The sequence below is a fragment of the Penicillium rubens genome (assembly GCF_028828025.1).
Source record: "Penicillium rubens strain IBT 27055 chromosome Unknown utg000002l_segment0_segment0, whole genome shotgun sequence".
Taxonomy (NCBI): Eukaryota; Fungi; Ascomycota; class Eurotiomycetes; order Eurotiales; family Aspergillaceae; genus Penicillium; species Penicillium rubens.
Window position 1 is genome coordinate 5622568 of NW_026890600.1, and position 17183 is coordinate 5639750.

At 46.7% G+C, this 17183-nt stretch overlaps 5 protein-coding genes across 5 annotated transcripts; 3 read left to right on the forward strand and 2 right to left on the reverse strand.

Moving 5' to 3' along the window:
- Positions 1-190: 190 nt before the first annotated feature.
- Positions 191-4425, reverse strand: N7525_004622 (FAD dependent oxidoreductase superfamily; the record flags this gene model as incomplete). The annotated part of the gene is made up of 5 exons (XM_002565579.2): positions 191-1602; positions 2005-2458; positions 2523-2835; positions 2891-3305; positions 3366-4425. The coding sequence occupies 5 exons, from the start codon at positions 4423-4425 to the stop codon at positions 191-193; spliced, it is 3654 nt and encodes a 1217-aa protein (XP_002565625.2).
- Positions 4426-8573: 4148 nt separating this feature from the next.
- N7525_004623 (uncharacterized protein) lies at positions 8574-9128 on the forward strand (the record flags this gene model as incomplete). The annotated part of the gene is made up of 1 exon (XM_061213084.1): positions 8574-9128. The coding sequence occupies one exon, from the start codon at positions 8574-8576 to the stop codon at positions 9126-9128; it is 555 nt and encodes a 184-aa protein (XP_061070105.1).
- A 199-nt stretch (positions 9129-9327) lies between these two features.
- N7525_004624 (uncharacterized protein) lies at positions 9328-10776 on the reverse strand (the record flags this gene model as incomplete). Its single annotated transcript, XM_061213085.1, has 1 exon — positions 9328-10776. The coding sequence occupies one exon, from the start codon at positions 10774-10776 to the stop codon at positions 9328-9330; it is 1449 nt and encodes a 482-aa protein (XP_061070106.1).
- Positions 10777-12668: 1892 nt separating this feature from the next.
- On the forward strand, positions 12669-13123 carry N7525_004625 (uncharacterized protein; the record flags this gene model as incomplete). Its single annotated transcript, XM_061213086.1, has 2 exons — positions 12669-12887; positions 12941-13123. The coding sequence occupies 2 exons, from the start codon at positions 12669-12671 to the stop codon at positions 13121-13123; spliced, it is 402 nt and encodes a 133-aa protein (XP_061070107.1).
- A 2070-nt stretch (positions 13124-15193) lies between these two features.
- Positions 15194-17177, forward strand: N7525_004626 (uncharacterized protein; the record flags this gene model as incomplete). Its single annotated transcript, XM_061213087.1, has 3 exons — positions 15194-15612; positions 15684-15885; positions 15984-17177. The coding sequence occupies 3 exons, from the start codon at positions 15194-15196 to the stop codon at positions 17175-17177; spliced, it is 1815 nt and encodes a 604-aa protein (XP_061070108.1).
- Between the last annotated feature and the right edge of the window lie 6 nt (positions 17178-17183).

Consider the following 17183-nt stretch of genomic DNA (forward strand, 5'->3'; position numbering starts at 1 on the left):
CTCGGTACAGCATATTATAATTAAGAGGTCACTAGTGGGACTTTCTGCAACCCGGGAGGTGATCGCTACACCAAGCTATATCTCGAAGAAGGGGGAGCCTGCATTGGTGATAGAAGACTACTAGATGATCCTAAGAACATCCCGGCTACATCACTCCACCTATCATTCTTTAATGTGCAATACACATATCTCATCTCTTGATGCCGAGTATATCCCCACCTAAAGGACCGTCCTTCGCCTTCTCAAGCCTATCCTTTGTCGTTTGAAACAGCCTGGGCACACCAGCATCTTCAAACTCGATCCCATTCTGAACCATCTTGGCAACTCCAAGAGCGGACAAGAATGCCTGTGGCATTCCATGACCATTGAAGCCCGCAAGTACATACTGGCCATCCTCCCCAGGTACGGCGCCGACATGGGGCTGAGAATCCCAGCTGTATCCCATGATCCCGGTCCAGACTTTATCCACACGGGCCCCGCTGTCTTCCCAGCCATTGAAATGCCGCTGCATATAATCATCGTAATGGTCTTTGACTTGCTCAATGAGACATGAGTCGTCCACGTTGTCGTACCATGAACTCAAAACATAGTGGTATCGCAAGTTGGCTCCGCCGACAACAATGCTACCGTCGGCACGAGGTATAAGGTATGAAACAACGTCGTCCTCTTCACGGACTATGTAGGAGTTATTTAGCAGAGGCGCTCTTGTGCCCTCAGGAACTGAAATATGAGTACACAGCCCTTTGCAGGGAACGATCGCTTCGCGGTACTGCGGAAGAAGACCAGAGACATAGGCATTATTCGCGTAGACGACTTTTCGAGCGACTGTCGTGCCTCGTGGAGTTGTAACAACAAAACTGCCCGAAGATTGCCGAGTCACGGACACCACTGGGGTGTGAGTCTGAAGATTGACCCGTCCAGTCTCGAGAATTGAGGCGGTCAGATGGAGAATCAATTTGTAGGGCCACAGAGTTGCTGCCGTAAAAGAAGCGCATGCTTTCGCGCCTTTGACACCCGAGACACCCTCCGCATCTTTGCCAAGCACAAAGAAGACATCCTTCATGTACTCCAGATCATAAGATGCCAGCTTGTCATACATTTCCTTGGCCCTTTGGGCAGTCTCCTCGTTGGACCATACATCGATAGACCTTGTAAGGGTAAAGTCACAGTCGATTTTCTCCTTTTCAATCAAGGACTTTATGGCGTGTACATGTGCGATTTCAAATTCGGTCACCTCCAACGCGCGTTCAACTCCTGCTCGATCGATGAGCCTGGTCATGGGGGTATACATGTCAGGCCTTAGGTGGCCACCATTGCGTCCTGTCGCACCTGAACAGGCACCACGCGCTTCCAATATTGTGATGGACAGTTCCTTGTCACTAGCCTCTCCTTTGACCAAATGGTACGCTGTACTAACTCCTGCATAGCCGGCGCCTATTATGACGACGTCACTCGACACTGGAAGCTCCTCTGTGGTCCGATAATCGTGCAATTCGTGAATGTCTCGGTGCCAAAACGGCACAGTTGCATTTTTAACAGGCTGCCGGGGTGTATTGAAAGAGTCGTTTGGAGACATGATAATCGAAGTGGGCTTTATTGCTGCTGTTGGCCTTTTGAGAACTTTCGCAAGTTGATGAGCTAGGCTATCCGATGACCTGCTTTGTCGACATTAAATAATAGCAGGGGTTCAGTTCTTGATCACCATTTGATGGGGATACTTTTGCAAATGGGGGAATGAAGATAGCGAACTCCGATTCTTCGGTATTCAATTCCAACTGTGAAACGCCGTGGCCCTTATCAACCCCGCAAAACCCCTGTCGCGCCCGGCGTAGCCCACTCCGACGGAGTAAAAAGTACTCCGAACTGACCCAGGGGCCATCTTATCGGTTCATGCAATTCATAATAAACAACCTTTGATGCGTTCAAGACTGAGCTGTTGGAAATCTCGTTCCGTTGAGATTGCTTAATAGGGGAAAGGTGGATTGATTTGTTCAAGCCAACCACCTTGAGTCCAATCGACGGTGTTCAGCCAATCCATATCGTTGAATGTGTTCATATCGGAGTCAACATCATGCTCTCTGCCTGTTGCAGTAGGTACGTCTTGTCCTAGAGACTGGTCTTGCGGACCACAGTGTCCCTGGGACTGCTGCTCGCTCGGCATCTGTGTTTGCATGCCACACGACGAGCCCAAAGAATCAAATACTGCATCGATGATTCTTTGAAGAACTGTCTTGAACTTCTTGCTAAGCTGCGCATTGTTATCCGTAGGCCGTATCCAGTCAAGTAAGGCTCTGAACATAACCAGATTTTGAACGACTTCCGACCGCGAGAATTTAACACAGTCGCGAGCAGCGGCCGTCGACGAAAGTTCGCTTAGTTGTGCGGGTGGCACTAGACTACTTGCTCGGAGAAGCTCGACGCATAAAATTCCCGCACAGGGCATTCCGTATGATACTGCCTGGATGAATATCAGTTATTATTGTATTCCCACAAGTAACCAGCAAGGGTCGCCAAATACTTACAATCCAGTCAAAGGCGTGGTGAAATTCTTGCAGCTGATCGCGGTTTTGCCAGAGAGACAGGATAACAGACATTGTCTCTTGGGCGATATCGAACAAGTCTTGGCCACCACTGAATTGCTGCACTACAAGTAGGCGCTGGAGGAGAAACTGACATTGCAATACATCAAGTTGTATCCGGGTGATGATGTAGACCCCATGAGCGCTCCGCCCATGGAATCCCAAGCTTGACTGTGAGTGCCATTCACAGTTCCCCTGATACTGAATGTGCGGAGGATATGAAGCAACTATATTCCTCAACTGGACTTGTAGGTCTCTGCAAGAAGGCTCAAGTTAGCGAAATGTATGAATATTGCTTCCAAATAACGTACTCTACCTGCGATTTTGTAAACTTCAAATTGACACTAAGAGTTAGTTCCAAGATTCCCTCCCGGATGGGACTAAGCATTGCCAGTGCTCTTAGCCAGCTTGTTGTGAATATCTGCCCATTTGTGTTCCAGCCATTCGTGTCAAGCTTTGCAATGGCCACGGCCAATCTTTCTCGGCCCCCATATACATCTTCCTCGCATAAATCGAGTGGGAGGGGGCATTGACAGTAGCGGTTGCTGAGCATAGGTGGCCGCGCATTGAACAAACTATGGCATTTGTCATGATAATACATTGACGACGCAAGTGATGCTCGGTGTTGGAAGAATGGAGTGATTTCCTTTACAGCGGTGAGGCGGTGCAATCCTGCGCTTATAAAGGCACTCCGGACAGTCCCGTAGTCGACTCGTACACGGTCACCTATGCTGAAATGAGCTCAATTCTATAACACCAGAATTTATCCGAATGTTTGCGACTCACTCTCATCACTGATGATAATGCTTTGTAGTCTGGTGCTATTCTTCATGCAAATAACCATGGTATCACTGATTTCAAAGTTCCCTTCGCAAAGCCTTATGCAGGCAGCTGCACACTCTCTCATCTTTTCTGCGGCGGTGTTGCGATTCCGTCCATGCTGCTCGGGTAGGTCGAATACCGGGTCCCACTCTTGTTTGCACCTGAACGCGATTCCAGCCCAGCTGAAGAGGATCCCGATCATTTCCCAACGCAGATGAGGTCCACCAAACCAGTTCATCCACGAAGCATGGTCGGAATTACTCGAGAGATCACAGTCAGGTGTCGAGTGAGGCCTTTTGTGGTTGAGGAATAAATCATTCGCTACCCTCCATACTGATTCCCGTGTCCGGGGCTCACCTAGCTCACTGGCGTATTCTGTCCATACTTGTTTCAAGCATTGCTGAATCATGGTTGGAGACAGCCACACATCATAGATATGATGAATCCCTGTCATCAGCATGTCACATGTACGAGCAGTGGGGAAGTTGAGCAGTGTTCTGACAGCCAACTCCACGCGGGACCTGGCCATTACATCAGGTTCTCGGTCTAACTCGTGGGGGTTGGAATTCGTGGCATCGATCATCACTGCGCCAAAGCTATCCTGGTTTTCAACGAAGACAGCAGAGAAGCGTGTCGTCTCGTGTTGGCCCAGCTGCTCTTGAAATAACATGTTCCGTTTTGATGCGCCAGAACGGGCTGTTAGCCCCGAACTCGCAGCGGGGCTCGGATCCGCAGGGGAAGGAGGGATTCCTGCCCCAACGGAAGATTCAGTGGGAATCTGGAAGGAGCTGGAGACATTTTGAGTGGTCAGTAGGTCGGGCAGTGTTGTGTCGAACTCTATGGGCGTGTGGGAGATCGGAGGGCGGCGCTTGGTCATGGGAGCAGGGTGATAAATGCAGTCTAGGCTGCGCAAGACACAACGCGAGCACTTCGGGCTTGCATGGTCACAGCGAACCTTGGCCTTGCGACATGGTTCGCAGGCCTGCGGTTGACCATTATGGCGTTTTCTTGGTTCTGCGAGCATCGCGTCTCTCCTCAACAAGCGGAGTTCCCCTTGTTTACTAGCTAGCTGATCCACGCAAAATATCAGACATTTCCGAGGAGATAATGTTATAGCACCGAGTATCTCAAGGGAATGAACCGAAGACCAATAGAGTCAAAAGTACCAAGATTGTTATCGCAGCCGATAGGGGGAAGAAGATCAACGTTATCTCCCACGGATGGACCTCGGATGTCCTCGTTGAGTGGCCAATCATATTGCCAGTACAATCATTACCCAACCTTGGAAGTTCCGTAATATTACGGCTTCAATGTTTGCATCCCCAAGCGTATCAACATTGAATTATAGTACATTGGCTCTACGCACAAATCGAAAACACATACTAGACATGTAGGCAGGCAGAACTGCCTACATGTAGCTATGTAGGAAAGGGTTAAGCGCAAAGCTAATCTGTAAAAAGTGGAGTTCGGTTTGTCCATACAAATATCTTGCATTACTTCTTCTCCGAGCTATAGATTTATGACAAGAATGTGCACTATGTCCCCGGAGGCAGATTTGGAGGCAGATTATGTTTGTTTGCAAATGCTAGTCGGTGGACCAGCATCCCTGCTTGGGGGCCGAAACTACCGTGCAGCCGGTCGCATCCTGGACTGGTTTCAAGGATGTACTGTACGTGTATCACAAGGATTTGATGCCCTGACTGTATTGTGAGACTATAGAACCTCGTGGCAGCTGCTCTGATATCAGCACGCTGAGTACATACTAAGCCAAAATATTTCTTTCCCCGGGATACCTAGCTAGGTACATATGTACCGGATAATGCCTGGAACTCGAGACCTTTCCCTTTCCGTATTAGTGCTCACCTCTTGCCGCTTTTTGATCACTGAGTAAAACTGAGCACGTCCCTGAGTACCCCAATTTGATCACGGATCATTACATAATCAGCGTGATCTGCTCACTGAGCATCACCTGATCATCCCCTGAGCACCCTGATCCACTTACTGATCATCATCTGAGCACTCTGATTTGCTCACTGAGTGCTCACTGAGTGTAGGGATGAGCGGCCTGAGTAAACTACATCAATAAAATGCGACACGCTAATCCCATCACGTGCAACACTTCCCATTTAGATCGGCCATCAAAAAAGGACGGGCGCGGTCAACGTTGGCCGTTCGTCCTAGCGGTCTCGATCCTATCCAAGTAAAAAATCTCACAGTGGGGCTATTCAATTGACCACCATTTTACCATTTTAGCCTATGCTCCTAGGAATACCCCTCGGAATACTTCGCTTACCAGCCCGGCTATCCCCTAATCGGGCTTTGGACTACTACCAGGGCAAGGGCGATTGGATAGATTTCCTTAAAGATCTAGAACCCTTCCCTGTATCAAGGCAGCTAGAGGAATCAGTGTTTAGCAGGTGACGATGATGAACTAATTCTCTCGCCAATGAGCGCACAGGCCGAAGGCTTTCGTGCTATTGCTAAGTAATCTGTAAGCCAAGGACAAGCAATCCACAGTAATACGCCGATGGTGCTCCTAGGAGCCCGCGGGGCGTTCCCAGGAGCCTACTAAGGTGTTCTAAGGGCCCCATAGCTATGTCATTCGAATCCTAGGAACTCTAAATATCGGCCCCTCCCCCTTAGTATATCTGCCTAAAGTGATGCTATTTCAAAAGGGATATATATTTAGTCAGTTGCTCCAAAAACAAAGGTCTTCATCATTTCTCTGCCTCCAAACTACTTAGCCAAACAAAAAGACTGCTTTTGAATATACCACAGTGAGTTCAGCCTTCATTCACTCATTCTGTATCAACTAACCGTGCTCCAGATTGGTATTTCTTTCGCTCACGATTTTCCAACCAATCAACATTACTGGGCCTACTACCCACACAAAAGCTCGCAGCGGAGCATCTATGCCCTTTAGAAAAACTCAAAGTTACTCAAAGCTACCAAAAGTACAACTAAGGCTTTAACAACAGTACTATGCCATCGATCGTCTTTCATTGACACTACTTCAGGGAGGCTGTCATCAGTATTAGGTTAATCGGAACCTAGCAGGCTCAGTCATAAAGTCCAATATCATCTTCGGTCAGCAACCCGGGGCAACGGAGATGTAGGTATTGGATTCCAGGACACTCTCAGAGAATGGACTGAACGCTCGGCCAACGGTACTATGCACGAACTGGACTGAGATCGTCCTGATTCCTTTGGGGGCATAAAAGTGCGACTCATGACAGAACGGTTGCACACGGTTGGAAATATTATATATACGACGATAGAACTCTCTGCATCGTATGTAAAGTTCGGAGCTCTCAACCTTGAAACATTCGGCTGACTGATCCACTACTAGACATGCCGTTTATCTCACCTCAAGGATTAACTCAGACTGTTCATAGGTTTCCAACCCGTCGGTATTCCAAGTTTGTCCCTACCCAATTGTTCCATTCAAACAAAGCCTTATGTGACATTATTATGCAGATTCCTCCGATGCCGCAGAGGACAATGACGGTTTGCCTACAATGGGAAATTATCCCAAAGGCCCGAATGAAAGATTTAGTGGGCTCCATTCTTGTACGATGGTGTATTTACCGAGAGACTACGCATGGATCCTGTGGCTGACTGGATTAAGTAACATGACCTTCCTTGAGATCTGTTCCCTCCGATCCGTGCTTGAACCCCTCAGTTGAATTCCACCTACCTACTAAAATCCACTTATGTTTACATAAGCTCTGTCTTTTCTTCTTCCTAGACGCAGGGACGCTTTCAAGTCTCGTGTGCTTCAGTTGACTGAGACATACCAACATTGACCCTCCTACACTTTAAGTTCGCCAACTGGCTCAAAAGTATGGCCCCAGAGGTCCATGAACTTGGTCGATTAAAAGAAGAGGATGTACGTGGCTTTTAGTCTTGTATGAAGGGGAGCTTGAGAATTTGCAGGGCTCCTGTAGCTGACTGAATTCAGAAGGTCCACTGATAACCGAGAGAAAACAGATCCTTGCTTAATCCCCCGGTCTTATTACATGTACTAAGCCCCAATTTTAATGCGCGAGCTCTTCTTACCATTTCCCCAGACGCGAAGACAAAGTCAGTTCTCGTGTGCTTCCCGCGATTGAGTTAAACCAACAATGGGCCCTTCCAAGCAACCGGCCTGATGATGATGCCCGTTTTTCTCAACCAATTCCCAAAACCCGATATAGACCAATGGCTGTGAGATACCTGAGACTTTCCCTCAAAGCTGGTCTAAACCGATACTCTATTTAGGTGAGATTTATATGGTCCAAAGTTTCGGAAACCTAGAAGGCTCCAGGTGAAGTGTTACACCCGAAAGAGAGCGCTTGAAAACGCTATGAATACACTTGAAAATAAACTCCCGCACCTCCCATCACTATTGAGCTGGTACAGTAGAATTATTATATATTATCGTCTATGTCACGATTATCAAGAGCTTCGCCTGCCAGTCTTTAGTCTGTATCATTCCACCCTGACTTATAGGCATCCTTTTGCCACCCCTGGCTCCAAATTACCGGACCATGCTTCTTCCTGTCGTAGGACCTGAAGTCCTTTAATCAAGAGTCAAGATATTCGACAAAACAGGAAGAGCTCGTCTATTGGAGCGAAGATGCGGCATTCTGGTTTGTTAATCTATTGAAAAGGTCTCATTCAACCCGCTGCGTCTCGACTTCCCAGCTTCGTATTGCAGACACGGAAGTCAACATACCGGTTAATTATCTTATTATATTGCCTATGTTTGCCAGGTCGATGCTGTTGGACTACACATGACAGGCTTAGTAATTGATGTTATTCAAGGGTCTGCACGACCAAAGCCACATCAACAAAATAAATTCTTCACTATCTTTAGAAGGAACGAGCTCATTAAAAAACCAGGTGGACTTCATCTTGTATCCCGCCAGAATGATTAACCGACCTTCTTTGAAATACTACAATAAGGACGAATATTCTTGGAACAGCAAATCGGTATATATTTTGGAAGAACACCTCGTGCTTTCCAACCCGAATTAGGCAAATTAGGCAGGGTGGGAATTTTGAGGGTCTCAAAAATCCCCGCAAAAAAGAGCACCCACTCAGGTTTGTGACTATTCGTACGCTCTGATTACACATATAAGGCTGACTGAGCTGTCGGGAAAAGTACGCGGCCTGCTACTTCCTCTGAAAATGTCTATGAAGGCGACTGAGCAGCACCTACCTGCGGATGATTCCTCAAGCATCTACAGCCGCTCGACAGAATGTCCAAAAAACCTTTTGCCATGGAACTCAATGCCGACGATGCTTCCGATACGTCACGACCTGCCAGAAATAAATTCTCTGGACCATCAGATTGCGTTAGCTAAAGGCTCTACCATGGCATTGGAGACTACTCGAACACGTCTGAAATGCTCCAAGTCACGAAATCGCTTGTCACTTCTAGAGCTGAGGAACGAGCGAATTTGTCAACGGGACCTACAGGAGGACGAGAACGAGTTCTATCGCTCTTGTTTCCAAAATTTGGTTTTTTTGTCAATGGTCATGACTGAAGTTTCGCAAGATTTGACGTTGCAGTATCACTTCGAACCAGAGGCAAAACCTCTTGGCAATAAACGGGTGCTTCAAGCTGTCAGCAAACTTCGTGTTGCTACAGAGCAATCTAGAATCCGAGAAGCCCAGGCTGAGCAGGTCTGGAAACGGCAGTTGAAAGTCCCACGATTCAATCCTACCACACGCTGGATTTGATCCAGCGCAGTTGTAACTGGTCATCCAAATAGAGCTTTACTTATTTTTTAATTCCGGTTTATTTTACCAATCTAACGGCTATCAGGCTCAACTCCATGAATGAATGATTGACATAAGGATGGATGGTCGTTACCACCGACTTCAAACATGATTTACATTGGACTTATAATATGCACTGTTGGACACCTTGCAAGTCGGTTCATTGGAACGTCGCTCGTGTATTCCAACATCGCAACTCCTGCACTGCTTTGTTTATTTCTCCCGCAAAACCTGAAGGTAGCTTTTTATCAAGCCCATCATGTGGCATCAGTTTTCGTTTGCGATTTGGTGAAATCATCCCCAAGATGGGCCGTAAATCGATGATCTCGGCCCTTTCAAAATCAAAAAAGACCACCTTTTTGCTTTCTGGATTGTACAACCAATTCCGCGGGGCCGGATCCTTATGAAGAACATTCAGACGGTGCATCCCTGAGAGCGACTCTTTCATCTTGGCAATTAAGCAATCCCGACTCATTTCCTTGAGTGCCAGGTCAAGAGGCTGTCCACCCGGACTCAATAGCATCATATGTTCAAGATATGCGATACCGTCGTAGCTGTACGGATGAGCCAAGTCGATGCTTCCAAGATAGAAAGGGATGTATATGCCTTGGATTGGACGTAGCTTGTCATATACAGCAGCTTCATGCCGAAGGTATTCCGAGAACTCTGGAACGGTGCATTTTGCAGGCACAGTGTATCCGTGCGAGGATAACGTAACTTTTAAAAGAGCACCACGAGAACCGTGTATACCCAGTACTTCACAATCGGCATTGACAGTCTTAGACAATTGATGCCGCAACAGCTTGATGAAAGATTTTGCGTTTATGACATGACGCGTTGTGCCATGATCAAGGAAATTGGGGCAAGCCTGATCTAGCTCATCTCCATAGAGCAATCCGCGTAGACACTTTAACGTGCAGTAGCGCCGGTTGTTTTCTCCTGATGATCCTTGTGTAGCTGGCGTAGATGTTGGATGGGTCGGCGGTGGATGCCTCCGTTCGATGTTGCGATAGATGCGCGGATCCCGGCTCGGCGTATGGGGGTCAGGTTGGTCGTCGTCTGAATTTCCTTGTGCGTCTATTGACTGGCAACCACTAATGATCGGTTTGTGTCGCCTGCGACGTAGTTGTATCGGAGACGGTCGAAGAACACCATTCGTCCGTGGAGGGCGATATTCGGAGGACGGTACCTCCTCATCTGGGATACTTTCCAGAATATCTGCGACAACCACTTTCCACCTTGGCAACGTGTTGATTGCTTGCTGCCTCCAAGCCTGGTTCCGAGGCCGCAACTTGAGCGCCTGGAGGGTGAAAGCGAGAGACTGCCCCACCGCGGTCAAATGAAGACGATTTGGGACGCTTGAATGGGGGTCCCAGCCAGTGAAGTCCCCAACATCTCCCTTTGGAACAGAGAGGTGGTACAAGAGCGTCCCAGGATCTTCCCCAATTCGCAGATAGACATCAGCTTCGCCAGTACTCAGGACTCCCATTTCCGTACCAGCGCGAATCATATAGTCATATGGCTGCACGAGAAGCCCAGCAATCGCGCGATGGAACCGAACTTTTGGGGTCTCGTCTTCTTTCTGCTCAACCACTTTATCGATGTCCATATCCTCCAGCCCTTCATAAATGTGGCCCAGAGTCACCTTATGCGGAGACTTGTACTCCTTGATATAGGCTGCAATGCGATGGATTGGGGTCCTTGTTTACCTTCACGCACGGCTCACGTGCTGCTTTCACGTGACCTGATCTAGACCTTGGTCACGAGCTTTACAATTCGCCAGCCACGTATTTCAACACATGAAACGATTCCAGAGACGGCAAACTGGTCGGAGCTCAAAGACCCAAGCATGGCACAAAAAACCCTATACACCTCCATAAATGAACATGTTTCTTCTTTATTTTGCATTATTGGCGCTTCGCCCCTCTGAAATTTACTACTTTTATCCAACAAGCTGTCTTGTACGGATCGGCTATGGGATTTTATTATGACTGCATATTGTATGTCCAAAACATAAAAACCATTCATCGGGGAGAGAAAATTTCCACTGGGCTGCGGCTGGCTTGAGCAAAATATCAATCAAAATAGCTTTTTCCTCACAAATTCTTGTACCTGCAAGTCAAACATCTGTTCGTTTTGTTCTGTCATCCTTTTGACTGCCTCTGGAAGAAGAGCATGCCGTTGCATCAGTTCTTGTGGACGGGACTGACATAGGCGAATCTGAAATCTAATTCTCTCCTGAAGATGATGTGAGCGCTCATTCATCTTGGCTAGGAAAGTATTCAAAGAATTGCAGAGGCACCCAAGCTGCTGTGTACACTCATCATCGCCGATGCAGCGTGCGAAAGCAACAGCGGCCTGAAGCATTATAAGGAAGGATTCGCTATCTTGAACAATTCTGTGAACTGCAGCATGGCGAATATTCGTCACCATGCGTCTCAGGTTGTGAAGCTTAGTCAATATCTGGTGAAACACCTTAGAACTAACATTTCCTTTATGTTGATCCAGGAACGGGAAGAGTTTGTGCAGTTCCATTGACTCTGCACAATCCCACTCGAAAGAATGACACTCATGGGGTAGCCAATGTTGGACAAAGCGGAATCCACTTTGCTCCAACATTTTTTGCACTGCTTGTAAGGCAAAGTGCTGTGCTCGAAAAGGCACCTTCTTTGGAAAACTCTCTTGTAAAGCATAAACACCCAGTGGGAACCCTTTGGATACTGTCAATATGCCTACTCTCGCGTCGTGACATGTTTCAGGGGCCTACCGTGGTTGAGCCATTCCTTTCTCACCCGTGCAACCGCTCGTCGGGAACGAGGCGTCATGTGATATGAACTTGGCAAAGCTGGGGTTGGAAACATAAGGAAATCTTGAAGACTATTGGCGTGATAATTGCAAGATAGGTGGGCTTGAGCATGGAGTAAAATTCGAGCCTTCATCTGAATGGAAGGTAAGTCACATATTTATCTCTGCAAGCCATCCAAGGCACCTGACCTTCCCGGAGTTGGCCTTGTACCACTCTTTGATCTAGCTGTTAATGAGACTTGCGCTTTACAAACGTTGAACCTCATATGATTGATATAGGGCTCCACATTGGAAATGCCTTTGTTTTATATTTGTGGAGTTTATTGAGGTTTCTTCAACGGTGACTGGCTGCAATCTTGCTGTTGAATTAGGAAATAAATAGAGCAGAAAAATGAGGAGTAATTCAATTTGAGTCAATTGAAGTTCAAGGAATTCGCTTTGTGTGAGCATAATTTTAGTACTGCGCGTTTGGATATAAACGAACGCACTTGACCGATGCATAACCGAGCGGGACCTTTTTGGAGGGCTCTAAAAGCAACCTACCACATGATATTTCCAATGTCCTAACTTAGATAATACGGCTCTATGGATCCAAATGGAAATAAATAAGAGAATTTGGCCTATTCCTTTCTCACTGATCACCATCTCAATATTTACTTTCTTTCTTCCCGCATTTTGACAACATCCCAAGTCTAAATGGCACCGATTGAGGATCGCGTAAAGCAGGAGCAGCTGCGCAAGCGTCGTATAAAGCAGGAGCAACTGCGCAAGCGTCGAAACAATTTGCTACGCCGTCACAATGATTTCTGGAGCTTGTATTCGATTAAAAGTTGGGTGGTTATGGAAATGCCGAATGGTCGACTCTATACCTACTATTCTCACCCCAATGTCCCGGTACCAACTAAACAGGAGATAGTGAGAGTTGGCCTATTTACCATTTGATTTATCTGAAAGCCTAACTTTTACAGAGTCAACGTTCTCAGCCAGCAGTCCACAAGTCTCCGCCAGACTATGACCCCAGTACCTCAGCGAGTGGAATCGTACCAAACCTGCCAGCAATCACTACTTTCGGGCGCTGCAGTGAACTATGGGGTACTTTGTCGAATTATGTAGCAAGACACCCAAAATCGACGTCCTGTGAGGAAGGATAAGAGCTGGTTTACCAATCACTGAATATTTATACCAACATGCTCGCAAGCCAAACTCAATTAGTCTAAACGAAGGATAACCTCGCCAGACCAAAACCTCAAAAAATGTAAAGATCTATAAGATATCTGGTCTTTAGACAGCACTTCTGCTTAACAGACTCGAAACCGGTTGAATTGCGCTGTGCGGACTAGCTCTACATTATGAAGTACCAGTAAAGGATGTGAAAGCCGAGAAGATTTACTTGCAAATCTACAAACTGCATTAGTACGTTGTAATTCCAAAGACTAGGAGACAGTATCTAGTCTGCTTCACAGCAAAGCCTATTGTAAAATTGCTTGTCCGACCATTAGTGCTAGAAGGTATGATGTCTCGCTGCATATACGTTGATCGAACCCCAACTTGCGTCGACACTGGATAGCTACTGTAATTGCTCTTCTTGATAGAACTATTCTTTAAATGCATTACTGTGCGGTCAATAAGCTGAGGGAAGTTAAGCCTAGAGCGGTTAAAGTTGAGTGCGGTCAAACTTAACGGTCTAGATTATCTTGATTTGGATGAAAATCGAGACTGGTTAAGCTTGGGTGTCCTCAGATTTAATCACATTTCAAAGTCGTAAAGCCTGAAGTGCGCTCCTAATGAGTGACATCTTAGACCAGATGAGTAGTCATCACCATTCTATATCGTAACCACTTCAACAGGTGGTCACGTCTTTGCTCCCCTAGTTGGACTTGACTTGATTAACGACCAGAAAACGTTCTTATTCTCACATAACCAACTCAACATTTATTTCCATACACCACTTCTACAACTACCATTCAAAATTATAGCGGTAGAGACTTAGCCGAAACACGCTCGCCCGCCAGAATAGGCAATACGCCGAAAAACCCGTTCGTTATTCGAACCGGGTTTGCTGGCCCAAAGACAATTGCAGATCAGCCTAATATACCATATATTTAATGGAAAACCTCTGGTGCTCTACTTTCGCCTTCCACCATACATATATTTGTGCAACAAAGAAACAAAGAAACAAGGTGAGATATGATATAGCTTGCCCTATGACTCGGACATCTACTGATGTGGGTAGAGAACCATGCTTGGCTCCGTCTCCTGGCAATGTGTTTGCTGCGCTAGCAAAGACACCCGATGCGTGAGAGTTAGAGCTATGAAGGACCAACCTGCATCTCAGTTCACGGCATTTTTGATGTTCCTGCTTCCTACGAAGCGACATATCTGCATTCACACTATATGCAAAGAATGTGTTCAGACTCGACAATTTGTGTTTCCGGACGAACAAATGAGCATCATCTGGAAGGCCAGAGTCCAGTCAAAATTCTTCAAGCCAATTCCTTGGAGAAAGCAAAGCTGGCATCTTTGGCTACCAAGCACGGAATGCCAAGAGATCAATCAACTGATAATGGATAGGGGAGAAGTCTGTCTTAGTATCTACATGGATACATTCATACTGTAAAATATTTGTCATCACCTGCCTATTAGTTCAAATTGATATCATCTCATTATAGTTAAAGTTAAATTAAATGTAAACCCGGTGCGATATACGTGTACCTGCCGAGAGAAAAAAAAAAAAAAGAAAAATAGAAGACAAAGGCGAGATAATCCCAAAAGTTGCCGTAGTCACTTCTCAATCGATCAGACTCTGTGGCATCATTAGTGTATGCGGCTAGATAGGGATATATTGCCGAGCGGGAAGTTGCGGCAACAGGCTTGGTTTCGGTCGGCTCGGGCCGATAGTCTAACCGATAACCCATCAGGCAATCCAGGTTCCTGGATGTTATGGCCAAACACAAAAGATCGGCACGGCGTGAAATATATATATATATAGACTGAGTCCAATACCGAGTGTTGCAATGTGGATAGGAGCTCGACTTCATTCAAATCTGCCTTCTTCGAAATCTCTACCCAAAGCGGTGAATGATTGGTCCTCTTAGCAAGGGTGGCACTACCCCTCTTGATTCAGCTTTGACAAAGTACTTTGGACTCTCGCAATCTCCGCCACTTTACAGCCTTAGCTATAGACAGAAGAATGTCACGAACTCTCTGAACCCTTTTATCAAATGGATGGACTGTCGTCTGCGGCCAGCGTTATCGCGGCCATTCAGCTCGCGGGGAGTATTGTAAATATCTGCGGAGGCTACATTAAGGAGGTGAAGGATGCCAAAGATGAAATTCGCGAGCTACAGAAGACAGTTACAGGCCTTGCAGAAGCCCTTCAGGAGCTGAAAGTATTCCTTCAAAGCCCTAAATGCGCGAAGCTCTCCAGGCCTCGGGCCCTCGACAGATCTATCACTAAGCGCTGTTCAACTCTCAGAGCCTTGGGAGTGACCATTGGTTCAGGGAAAGGAATGAGGGTGATGGGAAGATTAGGGCTTCGAGCACTAGCCTGGCCCCTCAAACGGACGGAGGTGGAAGGATTCATGTCGGATCTTGAGAGATACAAATCATACTTCACCTTATCCTTACAGATTGATCAAACGTGAGCTTTCCGACCATTTGGTAACTGAAGTCTGGCTTACACCTGCTTAAGACTGTCGTTACCGGTATAAGTGAGACTACCGACCGGATTGACCGCAATATGGACTTAAAGCAATTGCCGGTTGCGCGCGGGGCCGAGTTCGACTCGTACACGAATCAATATGAAGATTATTGTCTGCCAGGCACCAGAGAAGACCTCCTTCGGCAAGTCTTAGAATGGGCTAGGTCGCCGCGCGGGAAATGCATTTTTTGGTTAAATGGCAGAGAGGGACCGGTAAATCGACTATCTCAAGAACGGTGACAGAGATATTACAAAAAGCCAATTTACTCGGAGCAAACTTCTTCTTCAAAAGGGGTGAAGTGGATTGAGAGAATGCGACGAAGCTTTTCCCGACGATTATAAGACAATTAGCGAAGAGCATTCCCCAACTAATCCCCAGTGTCCAGGAAGCAATCCACGACGACTCGGACATCGCAACAAAAGGGCTGAAGGAACAGTTTGATAAGATACTTCTCCAACCATTACTAGGCTTAAATCTATCTACTCTCCCAATCCCAATTGTGGTGATAGTGATTGACGCACTGGATGAATGTGATGTGGATAATGACATGCGACTGGTACTCCAATTGCTACCACGGCTACAGGAGACAAAGGCTGTGCGTTTGCGGGTTTTCTTGACCAGCAGGCTTGAATGGCCAATTTTTCAAGAATTCTCAAAGATCACGAGGCGTGAACATGAAGACCTGATTCTCCATCAAATTCCCGAGCCAGTGATAGAGCATGATATATCTTTGTTCTTCAAGCACCGACTCTCAGCTTTACGGATGGACCGCTCCCTGCCTATCGACTGGCCTGGAGACGCTAATTTTCAAAATCTGGTTGCACTGTCCGTTCCATTGTTTATTTTCGCCGCTACGATATGCCGTATATTTGAATACCCCCAATGGGACCCAGTGGACAGTCTCTATGAGATTCTTATACATCGAAATGATGGATCTAAACTAGATGGAACGTACCTTCCCGTGCTTAATCGGCTTCTTAACAGACAAGGCGAGAAACAGAAAAAGCAGCTGGTTCAAGAATTTCAGCAAGTGGTCGGTGCAATTATGATACTAGAGAGCCCACTCTCGGTTATCTCACTTTCAAGACTTATCGGCCTCAACGAGAGGGTTGTTCATCTAAGACTGAACCCACTACATTCAGTTCTGAGTGTACCAGATGATGAGACTTTGCCGGTACGACTCTTTCATCTGTCATTTCGAGACTTTCTGCTTGACCTAGAAACGCGAGAGAAGACTCCATTTTGGGTCAATGAGAAGGACATACACTATAGGTTGACCACTCGGTGCCTCCTTGTGTGTGAGGATTTGAGAAAGAATATTTGTGGACTACCAAGCGATGGAACACGATGTGCGGAGATTGATCAGCAAACTATTGATCACTGCCTTCCTCCAGAATTGCAATACTCCTGTCGATTTTGGGCACATCATCTGATGCAATGCAGAGACTTGCATGATGTGATGTATGATGCTCTATCCTTTCTCCGGAGGCATTTTTTGCACTGAGTGGAA